This window comes from Nerophis ophidion, linkage group LG16 (genome assembly GCF_033978795.1).
Source record: "Nerophis ophidion isolate RoL-2023_Sa linkage group LG16, RoL_Noph_v1.0, whole genome shotgun sequence".
Classification (NCBI taxonomy): Eukaryota; Metazoa; Chordata; class Actinopteri; order Syngnathiformes; family Syngnathidae; genus Nerophis; species Nerophis ophidion.
This window is the reverse complement of record NC_084626.1, coordinates 26,722,278-26,744,777: the sequence shown is the minus strand read 5'-3', so window position 1 is coordinate 26,744,777 and position 22,500 is coordinate 26,722,278. Positions and strand designations below refer to the sequence as shown.

The 22,500-nt window shown below is 38.2% G+C and overlaps 1 protein-coding gene across 1 annotated transcript in view; it reads right to left on the bottom strand.

The window, feature by feature from the left end:
* foxp1b (forkhead box P1b) overlaps window positions 1–22,500 on the bottom strand; it is a 670,786-nt gene that overhangs the window by 96,995 nt on the left and 551,291 nt on the right. The window contains 2 exon segments of the mRNA XM_061874765.1: window positions 9,875–10,064; window positions 10,067–10,092. Of these exon segments, the coding sequence (XP_061730749.1) occupies window positions 9,875–10,064; window positions 10,067–10,092 (216 nt within the window).

Here is a 22,500-nt window from a genome sequence, read left to right as displayed (position 1 = left end):
TCTAGTCACTGCTGTTGTGTCCTGGGGCAAGACACTTTACACACCTTACCCCAGTGCCACCCACACTGGTTTAAATGTAACTTAGATATTGGGTGTCACTTTGTAAAGTGATTTGAGTCACTAGAGAAAAGCGCTATATAAATATAATTATCTGAGAGCCATATGTAGTCATCAAAAGAGCCACATCTGGCTCTAGAGCCATAGGTTCCCCACCCCTGGTTTAAGCATTAGACACCTTTTTACCTGCACTCTGCCTCCCGCTGTTTCCCACATCTACAATTAGCTACCGACTGCCACCTACTGATATGGAAGAGTATTACACGGTTACTCGGCATAGCTTGGTTAGGAGCGTGGCCGTGCTAGCAACCTGAGGGTTCCAGGTTCGATTCCCGCTTCCGCCATTCTAGTCACTGCTGTTGTGTCCTGGGGCAAGACACTTTACACACCTTACCCCAGTGCCACCCACACTGGTTTAAATGTAACTTAGATATTGGGTGTCACTTTGTAAAGTGCTTTGAGTCACTAGAGAAAAGCGCTATATAAATATAATTATCTGAGAGCCATATGTAGTCATCAAAAGAGCCACATCTGGCTCTAGAGCCATAGGTTCCCTACCCCTGGTTTAAGCATTAGACACCTTTTTACCTGCACTCTGCCTCCCGCTGTTTCCCACATCTACAATTAGCTACCAACTGCCACCTACTGATATGGAAGAGTATTACACGGTTACTCGGCATAGCTCGGTTAGGAGAGTGGCCGTGCTAGCAACCTGAGGGTTCCAGGTTCGATTCCCGCTTCCGCCATTCTAGTCACTGCTGTTGTGTCCTGGGGCAAGACACTTTACACACCTTACCCCAGTGCCACCCACACTGCTTTAAATGTAACTTAGATATTGGGTGTCACTTTGTAAAGTGCTTTGAGTCACTAGAGAAAAGCGCTATATAAATATAATTATCTGAGAGCCATATGTAGTCATCAAAAGAGCCACATCTGGCTCTAGAGCCATAGGTTCCCTACCCCTGGTTTAAGCATTAGACACCTTTTTACCTGCACTCTGCCTCCCGCTGTTTCCCACATCTACAAAGCAATTAGCTACCGACTGCCACCTACTGATATGGAAGAGTATTACACGGTTACTCGGCATAGCTTGGTTAGGAGAGTGGCCGTGCTAGCAACCTGGGGGTTCCAGGTTCGATTCCCGCTTCCGCCATTCTAGTCACTGCTGTTGTGTCCTGGGGCAAGACACTTTACACACCTGCTCCCAGTGCCACTCACACTGGTTTAAATGTAACTTAGATATTGGGTGTCACTTTGTAAAGTGCTTTGAGTCACTAGAGAAAAGCGCTATATAAATATAATTATCTGAGAGCCATATGTAGTCATCAAAAGAGCCACATCTGGCTCTAGAGCCATAGGTTCCCTACCCCTGATATATGGAGTCAAGCTATGGAAACTGGGAACTCCAAACGCTCTCTGGTTTATAGAGTTAAACATCTTTTTTTTTTAAATATATAAACAAACCCTGTTTACATATGAGTTGGGAAATGGTGTTTGATGTAAATATAAACGGAAAACAATGATTTGCAAATCCTTTTCAACCCATATTCAATTGAATGCACCACAAAGACAAGATATTTGATGTTCAAACTCATAAACTTTGTGGTTTTTTTTGCAAATAATAATTAACTTAGAATTTCATGCCTGCAGCACATGCCAAAGTAGTTGGGAAAGGGCATGTTCACCACTGTGTTACATCACCTTTTCTTTTAACAACACTCAATAAACGTTTGGGAACTGAGGAAACTAATCGTTGAATTTTTTCCCCATTCTTGTTTTATGTAGCTTTAACTTGCACTTACAGATGTAGCGACAAACTGTATTTAGTAATAGTGGTTTTCAGAAGTGTTCCTGAGCCCATGTGGTGATATCCTTTAGAGATTGATGTCGGTTTTCGATACGGTGACCTCTGAGGGATCGAAGGTCACGGTTATTCAATGTTGGTTGCCGGCCATGCCGCTTACGTGGAGTGATTTCTCCACATTCTCTGAACCTTTTGATGATATTATGGACCGTAGATGTTGAAATCCCTAAATTTCTTGCAATTGCACTTTGAGAAACGTTGTTCTTAAACTGTTTGACTATTTGCTCACGCAGTTGTGGACAAAGGGGTGTACCTCGCCCCATCCTTTCTTGTGAAAGACTGAGCATTTTTTGGGAAGCTGTTTTTTATACCCAATCATGGCACCCACCTGTTCCCAATTAGCCTGCACACCTGTGGGATGTTCCAAATAAGTGTTTGACGAGCATTCCTCAACTTTATCAGTATTTATTGCCACCTTTCCCGACTTCTTTGTCACGTGTTGCTGGTATCAAATTCTAAAGTTAATGATTATTTGCAATCAGTTTGAACATCAAACATGTTGTCTTTGTAGCATATTCAACTGAATATGGGTTGAAAATGATTTGCAAATCATTGTATTCCGTTTATATTTACATCTAACACAATTTCCCAACTCATATGGAAACGGGGTTTGTAAATAGAGTCAAGCTATGGAAACTGGGAAGATAAAAACAGCAGCTTTCCTGGGTCCTGATGAATCATACTGTGTCAGCTTCTACAAGGCCAAGGTCAGACTGCAACTCTAAACGCTCTCTGAGTAATAGAAGTAAACATCTTAAAATATATATATATATAAGTATATATATATATACCGGCATAGCTTTCCTAATGACATATGTGTTTTGATCAGTGCAACACAAGTCAGACATTATGCTGTGAGCTCACAGTGCCTGGAGGCTCATCGCTAACAGTTCAAAGATCACAGTCTTTGGTGCAAGAAAACAAGAAAATGTGTAAGATGCCAAGTTAATTCCTTCCCGAAAGACAGGCATGACGTTTCACACTAAATATTTTCATCGCATCACATTTAGGATGGGTAGCTTTCACATTTGAATGAGTATCTGAAATTCATACCAGTACTTAAAAGTACCAATTATTGGTACTTTTGTGTGTGTTCGAATTAGAGATGTCCGATAATGGCTTTTTTGCCGATATCCAATATTTTGATATTGTCAGACTCTTAATTACAGATTCTGATATCAACCGATACTGACATATACAGTCGTGGAATTAACACATTATTATGCCTAATTTTGCTGTAATGGTTTAAATTAAACAATGTAACAAGGTTTTCCAAAATAAATCGACTCAAGTTATGGAAGAAAAAGCCAACATGGCACTGCCATATTTATTATTGAAGTCACAAAGTGCAGTATTATTTTTTTAACATGCCTCAAAAAGCAGCTTGGAATTTGGGACATGCTCTCTCTGAAAGAGCATGAGGAGGTTGAGGTGGGCGGGGCTTGGGGGGCTGTATATTGTTGCATCCCAGAAGAGTTACTGCTGCTGCAAGGGGTTCTGGGTATTTGTTCTGTTGTGTTTATGCTGTGTTACGGTGCGGATGTTCTCCCGAAATGTGTTTGTCATTGTGGTTTGGTGTGGGTTCACAGTGTGGCGCATATTTGTAACAGTGTCAAAGTTGTTTATACGGCCACCCTCAGTGTGACCTGTATGGCTGTTGACCAAGTATGCGTGGCTTTCACTTGTGTGTGTGAAAATCCGTAGATATTATGTGACTGGGCTGGCACGCAAAAGCATTGCCTTTAAGGTTTACTGGCGCTCTAGACTTCTCCCTACGTCCGTGTACCAGTCCTTACAGCGGCGCTTTAAAAAGTCAAGAAATGTACTATTTGAAACCGATACCGACAATTTCCGATATTACATTTTAAAGCATTTATCGGCCGATAATATCGGACATCTTTAGTTCAAATGTGTTAATACATGGTAATTGTTTAAAACACTTCATTAAAAAAAAAAAAAAAAAATATATATATATATATATATATACATATATATATATATAAATTGGTACCGACATAATTGGGTCCGTACCTATTAAAAGGTACCGAATTTGGTAAATGCAAGCTTTATTTTCCACGATACTTTTCCTCTCTCAACATTGAGGCAGCAACGTCACCTGTTTTAATGGATGCACCGTGTAATAATGTGTAATACTCTTTAAGGAAAGGCAATTTAATTGACAGGGAGGTGGCCTCCACCCCTTCATTAAGTGTACCGTATTATTAAATGGAAAATAAATGAATTATAAACACTGCAAACCCTGTGGGGACAATGCAATTTGTGGAGGAGACACTGGAAGACTGGGAATTAATTAGAAAAACATAATACTTATGGAAGGATGTAAAAATATATGTAAGACTGCATTGCATTTACCAGTATGTTGTTATGTCAACATGTATTCAAAATAAAAATAAAAAAAAGATACTGGTCACCTGCAGAAACCTAATGAAATGTAACAGGACCTTAAAATAAGATGTATAAACTACTGGGTCTGACGAAATGTAATTAATCACAAAAAATGTTGCATTAATCATGTCAGATTAATCACACAATTTATTTTATTTTAAACTGATGGTTACCTGAAAGGCGGGCGGGCACTGGTTATTATATGGTCAGTAATTAGGTCAATGCAAAGATGAATGAGGGGAGACTGACTTGCACTTCAAAATACAACCTGAAAGGACTTTAGACAAAACCGAGGTAATTTGCATGTAATTATATCAAATGCCATCCAAAAGCACAAGAATGCTACAAATACATCGACTACAAAACAAGGCTGGTGGATTTTACTTGCAGCTATGTTGTTAAATGTGATTACCCGAGTTTTTCGGACTATAAGTCGCAGTTTTTTTCATAGGTTGGCCGGGGGTGCGACTTATACTCGGGAGCGACATATGTATGAAATTATTAACACATTACCGTAAAATATCAAATAATATTATTTAGCTCATTCACGTAAGAGACTAGACGTATAAGATTTCATGGGATTTATCGGTTAGGAGTGACAGATTGTTTGGTAAACGTATAGCATGTTCTATATGTTATAGTTATTTGAATGACTCTTACCATAATATGTTAGGTTAACATAGCAGGCACCTTCTGAGTTGTTATTTATGCCTCATTTAACGTACACTTATTCAGCCTGTTGTTCACTATTCTTTATTTATTCTAAATTGCCTTTCAAATGTGTATTCTTGGTGTTGGGTTTTATCAAATACATTTCCCCCAAAAATGCGACTTATACTCCAGTGCGACTTATATATGTTTTTTTTACTTCTTTATTGTGCATTTTTGGCAGGTGCGACTTATACTCCGGAGCGACTTATACTCCGAAAAATACGGTAATTGCGTTTAAACAGCATTCAAAAGGGCGATTAATCGCAAAGAATCTGATTTAAAAAAAGAAAAAAAAATCCTTCGACAGCAAAAAAGTTGAGTAAATATCTTATAATTCTGCCACCAGTAAAAAGCTGAACAGTTTGAGTTTGAGAAATCATTTTTCTTTTAACTGGTCTGGGCCTCCACCTCCACTTTTCACTTCCAAATACGCCCCAATGGAACTTTAGATAAAACTATCAGCAAATTGTATAAATAAAATAAAGCAATACATTGAAAAAGACATTCTGACAATGAAATTGCATTTGTTTCAAAATGTCAGTATTTTTAAAAGTTAATTTAAAATATGCAAGAGAGTAATTTAATGTGATTAATCATGGTTAATCTAAATAATAAAAAAATATTAATCTGATCAAAAACAATCATTTAACATTAAAATGAAACTGCATTTGAGTCAATATATTTAGGGTCTGTTAGAAAATTTAGCAAACAAGTAATTTACTGTGATTAACCCTGATTAATCCAATATTCAAAAGTGTGAATAATCTGATTAAAAATTAAATACATTTTAACACCACTATAAAAAAATCATATTCTGACAATGACATTGCATTTGAGTCAACATATTAGGGTCTTTTACAAAAAATATGCAAGCAAGTAAATTACTGTGATTAATCCTGATTAATCCAATATTCAAAAGTGTGATTAATCTGATTATAAATGAAATAATTTTAACACCACTATATAAAAAATCTATTCCTACAAATAAACTGCATTTGAGTCAAAATATTAAGAGTCTGTTAGAAAATTTTGCAAGCAAATAATTTACTGAGATTAATCCTGATTAATCCAATATTCAAAAGTGTGATTAATCTGATTAAAAAATAAATAATTTTAACACCACTATAAAAAAAATTATATTCTGACAATGACATGGCATTTGAGTCAACATATTAGGGTCTTTTTCAAAAAATATGCAAGCAAGTAAATCACTGTGATTAATCCTGATTAATCCAATATTCAAAAGTGTGATTAATCTGATTATAAATGAAATAATTTTAACACCACTATAAAAAAAATCTATTCCTACAAATAAACTGCATTTGAGTCAAAATATTAAGAGTCTGTTAGAAAATTTTGCAAGCAAATAATTTACTGAGATTAATCCTGATTAATCCAATATTCAAAAGTGTGATTAATCTGATTAAAAAATAAATAATTTTAACACCACTATAAAAAAATTATATTCTGACAATGACATGGCATTTGAGTCAACATATTAGGGTCTTTTTCAAAAAATATGCAAGCAAGTAAATCACTGTGATTAATCCTGATTAATCCAATATTCAAAAGTGTGATTAATCGGATTAAAAATGAAATAATTTTAACACCACTAGAAAAAAAAATATTTTAAATGAAATTGCATTTGAATCAAAATATTAAGGGTCTATTGAAAAATTTTGCTAGCAAGTAATTCACAGCAATTAATCATGAATAATTTGAGATTCAAAAGTGCGATTATTCAAATTTTATAAAAAATTTTATAAAAATCATTCAACACCACAATAAAAATTATATTCTGACAATGAAATTGCATTTGAGTCAACATATTAAGGTCTTTTCAAAAATTATGCGAGCAAGTCATTTACTGTGATTAATCCTGATTAATCCAATATCCAAACGTGTGATTAATCTGATTGAAACAAAAATCATTTTAACACCACTATAAAAAAAAAAATCCTAAAACGAAATTGCACTTGAGTCAAAATTGTAAGGTCTGTTGGAAAATTTTTCAAGCAAGTAATTAACAGCGATTAATCATGAATAATTTGATATTCGAAAGTGCGACTATTCTAATTTTATAAAAATCATTTAACATCACCAAAAAAGTATATTCCTAAAATGAAATTGCATTTGAGTCAAGGTATTAGGGTCTTTTTCAAAAATTATGCAAGCAAGTAATTTACTGTGATTAATCCTGATTAATCCAATATTCAAGAGTGTGATTAATCCAATTAAAAACTAAATAATTTTAACACCACTATAAAAAAATATATATTCCAAAAATTAAACTGCATTTGAGTCAAACTATTAAAGGTCTTTTGGAAATTTTTTCAAGCAAGTAATTTACTGTGATTAATCCTGAATAATCCAATATTCATAAATGTGATTAATTAAATTAAAAATTAAATAATTTTAACACCATTATAAAAAAATATGTATATTCCTAAATTGAAACTGCATTTGAGACAAAATATTAAGGGTCTGTTGGAAAATTTTGCAAGCAAGTAATTTACTGTGATTAATCTTGATTAATCCAATAAACAAAAGTGTGATTAATCTGATTAAAAACTAAATAATTTTAACACCACTATAAAAAATATATATATTCCTAAAATGAAACTGCATTTGAGTCAAAATATTAAGGGTTTGTTGGGAAATTTTGCAAGCAAGTAATTTACTGTGATTAATCCAGATTAATCCAATAAACACAAGCGTGATTAATCTGATTAAAACAAAAATCATTTTAACACCACTATAAAAAAAATAAAAAAATCCTAAAATAAAATTGCATTTTAGTCAAAATTTTAGGGTCCATTGGAAAATTTTGCAAGCAAGTAATTTACTGTGATTAATCTTGATTAATCCAATAAACAAAAGTGTGATTAATCTGATTAAAAACTAAATCATTTTAACACCACTATAAAAAAAAAAAAAGATTCCTAAAATGAAGCTGCATTTGAGTCAAAATATTAAGGTTTTGTTGGGAAATTTTGCAAGCAAGTAATTTACTGTGATTAATCCTTATTAATCCAATAAACAAAAGTGTGATTAATCTGATTAAAACAAAAATCATTTTAACACCAGTATAAAAAAAATTAAAAATCCTAAAATAAAATTGCATTTTAATCAAAATTTTAGGGTCCGTTGGAAAATTTTGCAAGCAAGTAATTTACAGCGATTAATCTTGATTAATCCAATAAACAAAAGTGTGATTAATCTGATTAAAAACTAAATCATTTTAACACCACTATAAAAAAAAAAATAGATTCCTAAAATGAAGCTGCATTTGAGTCAAAATATTAAGGGTTTGTTGGGAAATTTTGCAAGCAAGTAATTTACTGTGATTAATCCTGATTAATCCAATAAACACAAGCGTGATTAATCCGATTAAAACAAAAATCATTTTAACACCACTATAAAAAAATAAAAAAATCCTAAAATAAAATTGCATTTTAGTCAAAATTTTAGGGTCCATTGGAAAATTTTGCAAGCAAGTAATTTACTGTGATTAATCTTGATTAATCCAATAAACAAAAGTCAGATTAATCTGATTAAAAACTAAATCATTTTAACACCACCATAAAAAAAAAAATAGATTCCTAAAATGAAGCTGCATTTGAGTCAAAATATTAAGGGTTTGTTGGGAAATTTGTAAGCAAGTAATTTACTGTGATTAATCCTTATTAATCCAATAAACAAAAGTGTGATTAATCTGATTAAAACAAAAATCATTTTAACACCACTATAAAAAAAATTTAAAATCCTAAAATAAAATTGCATTTTAGTCAAAATTTTAGGGTCCGTTGGAAAATTTTGCAAGCAAGTAATTTACAGCGATTAATCTTGATTAATCCAATAAACAAAAGTGTGATTAATCTGATTAAAAACTAAATCATTTTAACACGACTATAAAAAAAAAATAGATTCCTAAAATGAAGCTGCATTTGAGTCAAAATATTAAGGTTTTGTTGGGAAATTTTGCAAGCAAGTAATTTACTGTGATTAATCCTTATTAATCCAATAAACAAAAGTGTGATTAATCTGATTAAAACAAAAATCATTTTAACACCACTATAAAAAAAATTAAAATCCTAAAATAAAATTGCATTTTAGTCAAAATTTTAGGGTCCATTGGAAAATTTTGCAAGCAAGTAATTTACTGTGATTAATCTTGATTAATCCAATAAACAAAAGTGTGATTAATCTGATTAAAAACTAAATCATTTTAACACCACTATAAAAAAAAAAATAGATTCCTAAAATGAAACTGCATTTGAGTCAAAATATTAGGGTTTGTTGGGAAATTTTGCAAGCAAGTAATTTACTGTGATTAATCCTTATTAATCCAATAAACAAAAGTGTGATTAATCTGATTAAAAACAAAAATCATTTTAACACCACTATAAAAAAAATTAAAAAATCTTAAAATAAAATTGCATTTTAGTCAAAATTTTAGGGTCCGTTGGAAAATTTGGCAAGCAAGTAATTTACAGCGATTGATCATGAATGATCTGAGATTCAAAAGCTGGTTCATCTGATTTAAAAAAAAAACACCACAATAAAAATAATATCCGGACAAAGAAATTGCATTTGAGTAAAACTATTAGGGTCTTTTTGAAAATTATGCAAGAGAGTCATTTTCTGCAATTAATCCTAATGAATCCAATTCAAAAGTGTGATTAGTCTGATTAAAAAAACACCGTAATATACACAGTGTGACGATTCCAATATTAGTGTGTCAATAAAAACCGAGCATTATTTTTGATATGGCCTGTGGTGTGGTGTGTTCGTGAACAAATTAAAACGTGGGAGACAAAAAATATTGTAACTTACACTTCTCTCTTATGACTCATGTACTGCCCATTGGTGGCGTCGTGCTGGTTGTGGACCGGGTTCTTTGGTGGTGTCGGCGAGGACAGATCAAGCCCTCGGTGGCCATTGTTGCTGTTGTTGTGGCTGCTGCTGTTGTTGTTGCTGTTGTTGTTGTACTCCTCCTTCACGTGAGCGTTCGTTACCTCCTTCATAGCTGCTGCAGCTCTGCAGGAATATGCCTGGAACAAACAAAATGGATAATACAATCAATTAGACGTTAATCCAACTAAATCACTTAATTAAATAATTTGTCCGTAAACAAAACCGCGTATTAATTACAATCTCAAGCAAGCACTTGCGCCCCCCCCCTCCACATGGCCCCATGTCATCCGGAGCATATTTGTGCCTGCATTTCATGCCCGGAGTAAATATTAACATTTAGACAAGGCGTGGAATCTGAATAATGGCCGTCAACACGCACGCAACAATGTGTTTACAGAGGCAACACGAGAAAACATCCCCCCCACCGCCTTCCCTGCCTCGTTGAGAAACAGGACCCTGGGGTAATATTCTCAAAAGCGCATTAATGTGCAAAATACTTAAAGCTCTGCGCCGCCTCCAATTGACACAGAAGACTTAAACCTCATTTAACAAGTCAAGCACACTGCAGCTCACACAGCTCTTTGAAAAAAGAAAAAATCCCCTTGAAGACGGATGACATTTTGGTGTACTGACAACATATTCACAGGTTGAACGTGTGTTTTTATGCGTGTATGTGTGTGAGTGTGTGTTTGTGTGTGTGTGCACGTTCCTACATATAGGTGACAGGATCTCTGATGCACAGGTCAGGAGTTTGGATAAAAAAATCCAATTCTGTGCTTTAGAGTAAATATATTTTGTTGGTATATCATATAGTTAGTTGTAGGGGTGCAATGACACATGAATTATATACACACAAACATGTATGTGTGTGTATTATGTATATATATATATATATATAGATATAGATATAGATATATCTATATATCTATATCTATATATCTATATATTCATTTTTCACTTATGTCTTTTTTCTCAAGAAAGACCACTACAAATGAGCAATATTTTGCACTGTTATACAATTTAATAAATCAGAAACCGATGACATAGTGCTGTATTTTACTTCTTATCTCTTTTTTTCAACCAAAAATGCTTTGCTCTTATTAGGGGGTACTTGAATTAAAAAAATGTTCACAGGGGCTACATCACTGAAAAAATGTTGAAAAACACCGCTCTAGAATACGTGGCGAACCACAGAACACACTCATTTAGCATTACGATTAATTAAAATGCATCCTCAAAAATGAGCAGTGGCGATTTGCACGTGCTTATCTCCTCGAGTTCACGGTCTCCGAATCCCCCTCCTCGTTTCTCATCAGCAGCTCTACGGCTATCACAAGTGCTCCTTTCAAGCACCGGATTGTAAACGCATTCCGTGCAAAATGCTCCGTCTTAATTTATTCCTGTTGTGCAAAATAAAACGCGAGGTGCCGATCTCGGTCGGATCGGCTAAAAAAAAAATATATATATTTTCAATTTGATAAGCTACTAAAGATTTTAATTATGCCGGTAATGGAGAACATTGGGCTAATGAGGCGGAGAACTCCGGAGAGACGCGGGGGGCTAAGAAGTGTGAAATGAGTCTGATAGGATTTGCTCCAAAATTCACACTGGATCGTTTGCATATCAAAGAGCGGGAAAGTGATCGCAAGACGTATCAATAACCTCGCCACGTTCCAAGGAGGGCCTTTGCTCGCTGAAATATTTCAACTTGCTTGCTCGTTTGCGTTTCCCCTTATTCTCTTCAACGCCTTGCTGGGTTCTAATTGAAGGGGCACGCCCATGACATGCGAAACATGCTTAACATTGCACTCCGTGTTTTTTTTTAGCATGCAAATAAACCCGCTTGCTGATAAATAATTACACCACTAAATGTACCACGGAGGGTCGGACGCTGTAAAGCAGTGTTTTTTAACCATGCAGTCTCATCAATCAATTAATCAATCAATGTTTACTTATATAGCCCTAAATCACTAGTGTCTCAAAGGGCTGCACAAACCACCACGACATCCTCGGTAGGCCCACATAAGGGCAAGGAAAACTCACACCCAGTGGGACGTCGGTGACAATGATGATTATGAGAACCTTAGAGAGGAGGAAAGCAATGGATGTCGAGCGGGTCTAACATGATACTGTGAAAGTTCAATCCACAATGGATCCAACACAGTCGCGAGAGTCCAGTCCAAAGAGGATCCAAGACAGCAGCGAGAGTCCCGTTCACAGCGGAGCCAGCAGGAAACCATCCCAAGCGTAGGCGGACCAGCAGCGCAGATATGTCCCCAGCCGATACACAGGCAAGCAGTACATGGCCACCGGATCGGACCGGACCCCCTCCACACGGGAGAGTGGCACATAGAAGAAAAAGAAAAGAAACGGCAGATCAACTGGTCTAAAAAGGGAGTCTATTTAAAGGCTAGAGTATACAAATGAGTTTTAAGGTGAGACTTAAATGCTTCTACTGAGGTAGCATCTCGAACTTTTACCGGGAGGGCATTCCAGAGTACTGGAGCCCGAACGGAAAACGCTCTATAGCCCGCAGACTTTTTTTGGGCTTTGGGAATCACTAATAAGCCGGAATCCTTTGAACGCAGATTTCTTGCCGGGACATATGGTACAATACAATCGGCAAGATAAGATGGAGCTAGACCGTGTAGTATTTTATACGTAAGTAGTAAAACCTTAAAGTCACATCTTAAGTGCACAGGAAGCCAGTGCAGGTGAGCCAGTACAGGCGTAATATGATCAAACTTTCTTGTTCTTGTCAAAAGTCTAGCAGCCGCATTTTGTACCAACTGTAATCTTTTAATGCTAGACATGGGGAGACCCGAAAATAATACGTTACAGTAGTCGAGGCGAGACGTAACAAACGCATGGATAATGATCTCAGCGTCTTTAGTGGACAGAATGGAGCGAATTTTAGCGATGTTACGGAGATGAAAGAAGGCCGTTTTAGTAACGCTTTTAATGTGTGACTCAAAGGAGAGAGTTGGGTCGAAGATAATACCCAGATTCTTTACCGTGTCGCCTTGTTTAATTGTTTGGTTGTCAAATGTTAGAGTTGTATTATTAAATAGAGTTCGGTGTCTAGCAGGACCGATAATCAGCATTTCCGTTTTTTTGGCGTTGAGTTGCAAAAAGTTAGCGGACATCCATTGTTTAATTTCATTAAGACACGCCTCCAGCTGACTACAATCCTCATGTGCCGTGCAAGATTATGTCATTTTACCTATTTGGGTTAAAAAGATTTTATGCCAAACACTAATTATAATCTGCAAGTGTCAATGCTGTCTAGAGCTCGGCAGAGTAACCGTGTAATACTCTTCCATATCAGTAGGTGGCAGCAGGTAGCTAATTGCTTCGTAAACGTTGTATTGAATTGATTAACGTGGACCCCGACCTAAACAAGTTGAAAAACGTATTCAGGTGTTACCATTTAGTGGTCAATTGTAGGGAATATGTACTGTACTCTGCAATCTACTTATAAAAGTTTCAATCAATCAATCAATCAATCGATCTAACGCTGAAACCAAAAATAAACAAGAGGCGAGTGTCCCTAAAAATACCATTGAAGCTTAGGGATGCTGTGGAAAACAAAACTACAACTGAACTGGCTACAAAAGTAAAGAAAAACAGAATGCTGGACGACAGCAAAGACTTACTGTGGAGCAGCAGATGGCGTCCACAAAGTACATCACGTACATCAGTGGTCCCCAACCTTTTTGTATCCGCGGACCGGTCAACGCTTAATAATTTTTTTTCTTTGTCATGAAAAAGGGACGTTTTTGTCATGAAAAAGGGAGGTTTTTGTGGTTGGTGCACTAATTGTAAGTGTGTTTTTTATGTTGATTTAATAAATAAAATAAATATAAATAATGATAAATGGGTTGTACTTGTATAGCGCTTTTCTACCTTCAAGGTACTCAAAGCGCTTTGACACTACTTCCACATTCACACACACATTCACACACTGATGGAGGGAGCTGCCATGCAAGGCGCCAACCAGCACCCATCAGGAGCAAGGGTGAAGTGTCTTGCTCAGGACACAACGGACGTGACGAGGTTGGTTCTAGGTGGGATTTGAACCAGGGACCCTCGGGTTGCGCACGGCCACTCTCCCCACTGCGCCACGCCGTCCCTAAAAAATACTTTCTTTTATTTTTCATTATTTTATTTTTTTTAAATACAAAATTCTTCTGCGGCCCGGTACCAATCGGGCCGCGGCCCGGTGGTTGGGGACCACTGACCTACATGACATGACAATCAACAATTTTTGCACAAAGAAGGACAGCGTCCGCACAACTGAAATAGTCTTGATTGCTAAAGCGGGGAATAACGCTTAAAGGAAGACATAAAACTGCTACAGGAAAATGCCAACAAAACAGGAAAAGCCACCAAAATAGGAGCACGTGTGAAAACACCAAAAAAACTCCAAATAAGTGACACTTACTTTGAGACAAGGGCTGTAGTGATGCATGCTTGGTTCTGGTTTGAATTCATATCCAACAATTGCAACTACAACTTTTTAGACTTAGACTTCCCTTTTTATCGTCATTCACATTTGAACTTGGGGCGGCATAGCTCGGTTGGTAGAGCAGCCGTGCCAGCAACTTGAGGGTTGCAGGTTCGATTCCCGCTTCCGCCATCCTAGTCACTGCCGTTGTGTCCTTGGGCAAGACACTTTACCCACCTGCTCCCAGTGCCACCCACACTGGTTTAAATGTAACTTAGATATTGGGTTTCACTATGTAAAGCGCTTTGAGTCACTAGAGAAAAGCGCTATATAAATATAATTCACTTCACTTCACAACTTTACAGTACTGATAAGAACGAAATTTTGTTGCATTAGCTCATGGTAGTAAAGGATGAAATAGCAATAAGGTGCAGGTTTAAATAAATGTATTACTGTACGGATAAATACATTGTACTTTTGCATATGCATCCACGTTTATGGATGTATGTTACAGTGTCTTTATACTCCAGCAAGTTAAGGGAATGAGGGGATTATTATGATGCGTTCAAGAGTCTTATGGCCCGAGGTAGGAAAGCTGTTACAGAACCTGGAGGTTCTGCTACGGAGGCTGCGGAACTTCTTTCTACTGTCAATTTTTTACTGTCAATATCAACTACCGAGTTTACATTTTTTACGTTTTCTGCTGGTTAAAGTTTAAAAAGTTGAAGTACCCATGACACACACTAGGTGTGGCGGAATTCTTCTCTGCATTTGGGAGGTGAGGGGAGCAGTGAGCAGCAGCAGTGGCCGCGCCCGGGAATTATTTTTGGTGATTAAACCCCCAATTCCAACCCTTGATGCTGAGTGCCAAGCAGGGAGTCCCATTTTTATAGTCTTTGGTATGACTAAGCCGGGGTTTGAACTCACAACCTACCGATTTCAGGGCGGACACTCTAACCACTAGGCCACTGGGTAGGTTGTTATATTGTCTTTATATTCCAGCGAGTTAATCCATTTTTGGGGGGCTTATGATGCGTTCAAGAGTCTTACGGCCTGAGGGATAGAAGCTGTTACAGAACCTGGAGGTTCTGCTACGGAACCTCTTTCTAGGGCGGCATATCTCGGTTGGTAGAGTGGCCGTGCTAGCAACTTGAGGGTTGCAGGTTCGATTCCCGCTTCCGCCATTCTAGTCACTGCCGTTGTGTCCTTGGGCGAGGCACTTTACCCACCTGCTCCCAGTGCCACCCGCACTGGTTTAAATGTAACTTAGATATTGGGTTTCACTATGTAAAGCGCTTTGAGTCACTAGAGAAAAGCGCTATATAAATATAATTCACTTCACTTTCTATTGACAATTTTTTATTGTCAATATCAACTACAGAGTTTACATTTTTTATGTTTTCTGCTGGTGGTGTGAGTGTGAATGTTGTCTGTCAATCCGTGTTGGCCCTGTAATGAGGTGGCGACTTGTCCAGGGTGTACGCCGCCTTCCGCCCGAATGCAGTCGAGATAGGCTCCCCGCGACCCCGAAACGGACAAGCAGTAGAAAATGGATGGATGGGTGGATGTATTAAATAAATTATATATATATGTGTGAATGTGAGTGTGAATGTTGTCTGTCTATCTGTGTTGGCCCTGCGATGAGGTGGCGACTTGTCCAGGGTGTACCCCGCCTTCCGCCCGATTGTAGCTGAGATAGGCGCCAGCGCCCCCCGCGACCCCAAAAGGGAATAAGCGGTAGAAAATGGATGGATGGATATATATATATATATATATATATATATATGGCGCTTTTTTAGCTTTTTAAGGAACTTAATGCGCTTTGACACTATTTCCACATTCACCCATTCACACACACATTCCCACACTGATGGGAGCTGCCATGCAAGGCGCTAAACCAGGACCCATCAGGAGCAAGGGTGAAGTGTCGTGCTCAAGGACACAACGCACGTGACTAGGATGGTAGAAGGTGGGGATTGAACCAGTACCCTTCATGTTGCTGGGCACAGCCACTCTCCCAATTGCGCCACACCCTCCGCTTGGATGGTGTGCCTCCGCAATTTTTTTCAATGAACCAAACTGTGCCTTTTTCTCCAAAAAGGTTGAAAAACACTGCTGTAAACACTCCCGTTTCTTGGAAGAAAAGGCAAGGTCAGTGTCGATGCTCGCGCCCCACGCGTGGACAGCGGGGACAATCATTTCCCCCGCCCTCTCCCGCTCGCTGCCCGGTGACAGTGAGGAGATGTATTTTTAGCCGACGTGCCGGCTCAATTATCCAGCAGTCCCGGTGACCCCGACACGGATGTTTACTCGGATGAAACCGGGGATGGCCGGCAAAGGCTGATGAGAGTGTTAACGGAATGGGGACAAAAGACTCTGCCATGTTTATTTATCGCTTCCATCGAAGCCCGGACTCCTCAACCCTCGACTTCCCCGTAATTGACAATAAAATCTCATTACACAAATGCCTCACCGCATATCGTATTTGGAATTTGGAGCAAACCGCATTGGCGATGGCCCCCCATCTGGTTACGTGGGAACATAATGACACTGATCCGCCGAATTTCTCTTCCTTTGTCCGCCCCTTTAAATCGCCGGGATTGGTTTATCTTCCCTCGTTTCATTTTTCAAGGCAACTATTTCACCGGTTTGCGACAGGACAATACAGACGAGCACGTTAAAAAATGTATGTCGTTGGGGACACTTGATTGATCGCCCGCCCGCCCCCGAATCAATTTCCACCCGGCAGGTAGCTCTGGCGTGGAGACGGGCCGAGCACTTCAACCTCTTCCTGTCCTTGTCCCCCCCTGCACCCGGGCGACCATGTTCAAGCAAGCAGAAAGTTGATTTAGGGTTCATAATGACATCAGTTGCAGGCCATCATGCTGGAAATAAAAAATGGCCCCCAGTGCTCTGGGCTCTTTAAACCGGGCTGTTACTCCTCGCACACAGAGCCACTGTCAAGGGGGGGGGGGGTGGGGGGGGGGGGGGGCTGACATTGCTATTAGTTTATTGTTCCGTCAGGCTGGGGACCTTCCTGCACCCCATGTTTATGTTGCAGTAATCACTGGCCTGCTGATGTGCACCCCTCAGGCCTGAAATATGTCCTGTCTCGAGCTGCAGGAACTATTACCCGCGACCCACCGCTGGACGTATCAATCACTGACAGGTCGGCCGCATTACCCGCCGCCGTCCCTGATGTGCCGCTGTTCCGCGGGACACTTCATGGCTGGCTACGTTCTTAGCTTTCATATTACCGGCAAATTTGTCTTGTCACCGTCCCACTGGCTGCTCGGAGTGGACTTAAATGATGTTGTGCAGCGTTCAGAATTCGCCCCCCCCTTGCCACGTAACCTCGGAAAAATGCCGAAAGGCCGCTTTGGTTTTTTTAGTACTACTGTACCATAGGCCTGTTTTACCGAGATATTTGCACCTGGCTCGCTGACAACAAGCTATCCATACACTTAGGTAAAACGGAATCCATCCTATTTGGGTCCCATATCAAACTTAAGAAGGTCAGTGACTTCACTATAAAAGTGGGTGACATTGTTATCACCAGGAAGGATGAGATCACCTACCTGGGTTCCATTCTAGAGGCTAATCTTTCCTGTGATAAAATGGCAACCAAGGTGATCAAAAAGGTCAACCAAAGAACGAGATTCCTCTACAGAATCTCCTCTCTGGTCAACAAAAGCACCTTGAGGATTCTAGCGGGAACTCTCATTAAACACTTCTTCGATTACGCTTGCACCTCCTGGTACCCCAGCACCTCCAAAACCCTCAAATCTAGACTCCAAACATCCCAGAATAAGCTAATCCGGTTACTTTTAGACCTCCACCCCAGATCACACCTCAATCCAACCCACTTCTCCAAAGTGGGCTGGCTCAGGGTGAAGGACAGAGTAAAACAACTTGCACTGAGCCTAGTCTATAAAATCTGCTACACCTCCTTGATACCGAAGTACATGTCAAACTACTTCCTTAACGTAAATGACCGCCATAACCACAAGACCAGGGGGAGCTCCACAAACCACGTTAAACCCAGATTCCGATCTAACAGAGGTCTTAAGTCATTCTCTTTCTATGCCACATCAATGTGGAATGCACTCCCAACAGGTATAAAAGTAAGTGCATCTCTATATTCCTTCAAAACCGCTCTAAAACAACACCTCCAGGCAACTTCAACACTTTACTAATACCCTCCTCCATTCACATCCCATCTCCCCGGATTATAAACAACTCAAATGTACTTCTAATGTATATACTTGTTCTTATGCTATGTGAACTCACTATGTTCTCTGCTGGCTGTACATATCCTACTAAATAAGTGAAGTGAATTATATTTATATAGCGCTTTTCTCAAGTGACTCAAAGCGCTTTTACATAGTGACACCCAATATCTAAGTTACATTTAAACCAGTGTGGGTGGCACGTGGAGCAGGTGGGTAAAGTGTCTTGCCCAAGGACACAACGGCAGTAACTAGGATGGCACAAGCGGGAATCTACCAACCGAGCTATACCCCCAAATAAGACCTACACTGTTTCAATGTCCACATTTCTCTGTTGATGCAATTGTTGATGACTAAAGTACTGATATCAACCAAAGCTCCTCATCCCACCCCCCGGATTGTAAATAATGTAAATAATTCAATGTATATACTATGATGATTAACTTGTGTGATGGCTGTATTATGTTGATAGTATAGATTTGTACCATGAATTGATTAACGTGGACCCCGACTTAAACAAGTTGAAAACCGATGAACATGTGGAACACATCAATAGGGATCTGGTCCAAGTCCAGCATTGCTAACGCTCACAAATATAAACACTTGGCTGGGAAACAAGCACTCCGCTGGACTGTCTCTAAGTAATGTTACAATTTTAACAAAGTTATGATACTCCCCAACTCATTTTCTGTACGATACCAGTCAAATTCAGGCTGGTATCGGCGATACCGGTCCAATACCGACACTTTGTGCAAATATACCTAATGTGTCTGCTAAAATGTAAAAAGTAGTGTATTTTAAATACGACAAATGTATTTACTTTTGAACTGTGGTATAGTGAGGACGTGGCGTGAATAACAAAATACAAAATCAAGGCTGTTTCAAACCCTAAAAAAGGAAATAAGTAAAATAAAGCATTAAAAAATGTGTTAATAAGCACTACTATCACAATACAAATGGGAAAAAACAACAGTAAAAATGTAAGAAAACTAAATGTATTTAAATAAAAGCTGAAATCTAAAACACAAAGTTGTGTCTTTAAATATAAATATCTGTTGTAGCATTTTTCCAAACCCTCAAGATGGCCTTCAATTCACGACTTGTCAGTATGTGGCCCTGGGGGGCAAAAGTCCTGCTCTAAAATATTACAAGCTCTCAAAATAAGAATACAACATACTTCAATATAAACAAAGTTTAGTTAATTAAGAAGTAAAATAATGCTGACTTATGAATTAATTAATTTGAAGAACTATCACAACCGTCGTTAGCACTTCAATGGGAAACTGAACATTAATTTGGTCAGTTCTAGAACTTAAGTCACCAACATTAGAATACAGTAGCATAGTAGACACAAGTATTGATTAAAAACAAGGCAGGGTTGTTGTTTTTTTACAATTATATTATAGGGACGGCGTGGGTTCCTGGGTCAATCCCCACCTAGTACCAACCTCGTCATGTCCGTTGTGTCTTGAGCAAGACACTTCACCCTTGCTCCTGATGGGTGCTGGTTAGCGCCTTGCATGGCAGCTCCCTCCATCAGTGTGTGAATGTGGAAATAGTGTCAAAGCGCTGAGTACTTTGAAGGTAGAAAAGCGCTATACAAGTACAACCCATTTAAAAACGTATTGGGGTGTTACCATTTAGTGGTCAATTGTACGGAATATGTACTGTACTGTGCAATCTACTAATAAATGTATCAATCAATCAATCAAAACCACGTGCTGAACCAGGGGTAGGGAACCTATGGCTCTAGAGCCAGATGTGGCTCTTTTGATCAATCAATCAATCAATCAATGTTTACTTATATAGCCCTAAATCACTAGTGTCTCAAAGGGCTGCACAAACCACAACACAAACCACTACGACATCCTCGGTAGGCCAGTGGGACGTCGGTGACAATGATGACTATGAGAACCTTGGAGAGGACGAAAGCAATGGATGTCGAGCGGGTCTAACATGATACCGTAAAAGTTCGAGATGCCACCTCAGTAGAAGCATTTAAGTCTCACCTTAAAACTCATTTGTATACTCTAGCCTTTAAATAGACTTCCTTTTTCGACCAGTTGATCTGCCGTTTCTTTTCTTTTTCTCCTATGTCCCACTCTCCCTTGTGGAGGGGGTCCGGTCCGATCCGGTGGCCATGTACTGCTCGCCTGTGTATCGGCTGGGGACATCTGTGCGCTGCTGATCCGCCTCCGCTTAGAATCGTAAGCGGCATGGCCAGAAACCAACATTGAATGACCGTGACCTTAGATCCCTCGGACGGCATTGTATTAAAAACAGACATCAATCTGTAAAGGATATCACCACTAAAAGACAAGTTGTCTTGCATGTTCACTATTTTATTTAAGGACAGTCTTGCTATAAGAAACATATGTTTAATGTACCCTAACATTTTTTATTAAAAAAAAAGCCAATAATGCCATCTTTTGTGGTCTCCTTTATTTAGAAAAGTATCGAAATAATTTTGGTACCGGTACCAAAATATTGGTATCGGGACAAAACTAGCGTGTACTATTAGTGGGTGTGTTGCGTTGGATTTTCTAAGACTGCGAGTGCAATTGAATATCTAAATTTTGTAAAAAGGTTGTCATAAATGTCACTTAATTAATTCAAATAAATAATACAAGACAAAAAAAAACCTTATGTAAATGAATTCAGTTATAAACATTGATTCACTTTCTTCTTTCCTTCATGGAACTAAACTTTACCGCTGCCGGTATTTTTTTTCTATATTTTTATTGTATTATTTTCCGAATGTGTTTGTTCTATTTTTAGCCAAAGTAAGACAAAGAAACCAATCTGAAGTTGTCTTTATTTTTTTAGTTTTAATGCCATGATTTGAATATTCTGGTCCACGTGTGCACGGATTTTCTTCCATGCTAAAATTAGTTGTGTCACCCCTGATCTACATGGAGAGCACTTTAAAAAAATTTTTTACTGCCGATGGTGCGCTAATTGGAAAGAGGCTGCAGTTACTCCGGCTCAATACTTAAATAATTTTTCTTCATATAAGAAATATTTGTATAATATACTGTATATTCTATACGAAATAAACTTAAGGTCAATAAGAAATATTAAATGAATTCGTTTTGATAAGTGCTTCTATAATCGAGCAAATATAAAATTATAAAATAATGTTGCTGAATAGACAATATGTCTATTTATGTCAGACACATGAATGAGGATTCTCGTCTGTCTGTGCAGACTTCTTTACAACAGTCAGTTTGCACGTCTTTCTGACTCGTGCTGAACAAAACGCAAACTCGTGCTCGCAAAACGGTGATGAGAGCTAATAAATCAAATTACGTGTGCTAAATAATTTAAACATTTCTTTTTTTTTCCCCACCCTGGATTTGTAGACACGTCGACAATCAGCATATATTTTCCTTTTTAATGAAGGCAGAAACGCAAAATGGATTGCATGCTTATTCTGCTTGCAATCCACTTTGCACACGTTTGCACATGATTTTAGTACACGCAAACCTTTAGTAAATCAGGCCCAATGTGTGTTATGCATCAAACTCCAAAATTTGTGAGCAAAAAAACATGCTCATCAAGTCAAGTGTGTGTGGTGGTTTACAATCCTCGAAAGCAAATTATTATAATTTATAACAGATATCGTCTGGCCGCTTCCAAGACTTTTGAACATTAACGTCAAAATAATTGACGGTGACAGAAACGAGGATACAATCAGCAATTGCGTCTCGCTCAAATTTGTTATCTTGCAGCTCGGCTAATTTACATGGAAAACATTTATTATGTCTTTGTTTTCTAGGAAACAAATGAAAGAAAAGAGGCTGGTATAAAACACATTAAGTTTAAAAATAAGATTAAACACAATTTTCTGCAATAACTCTGTAGTTGTA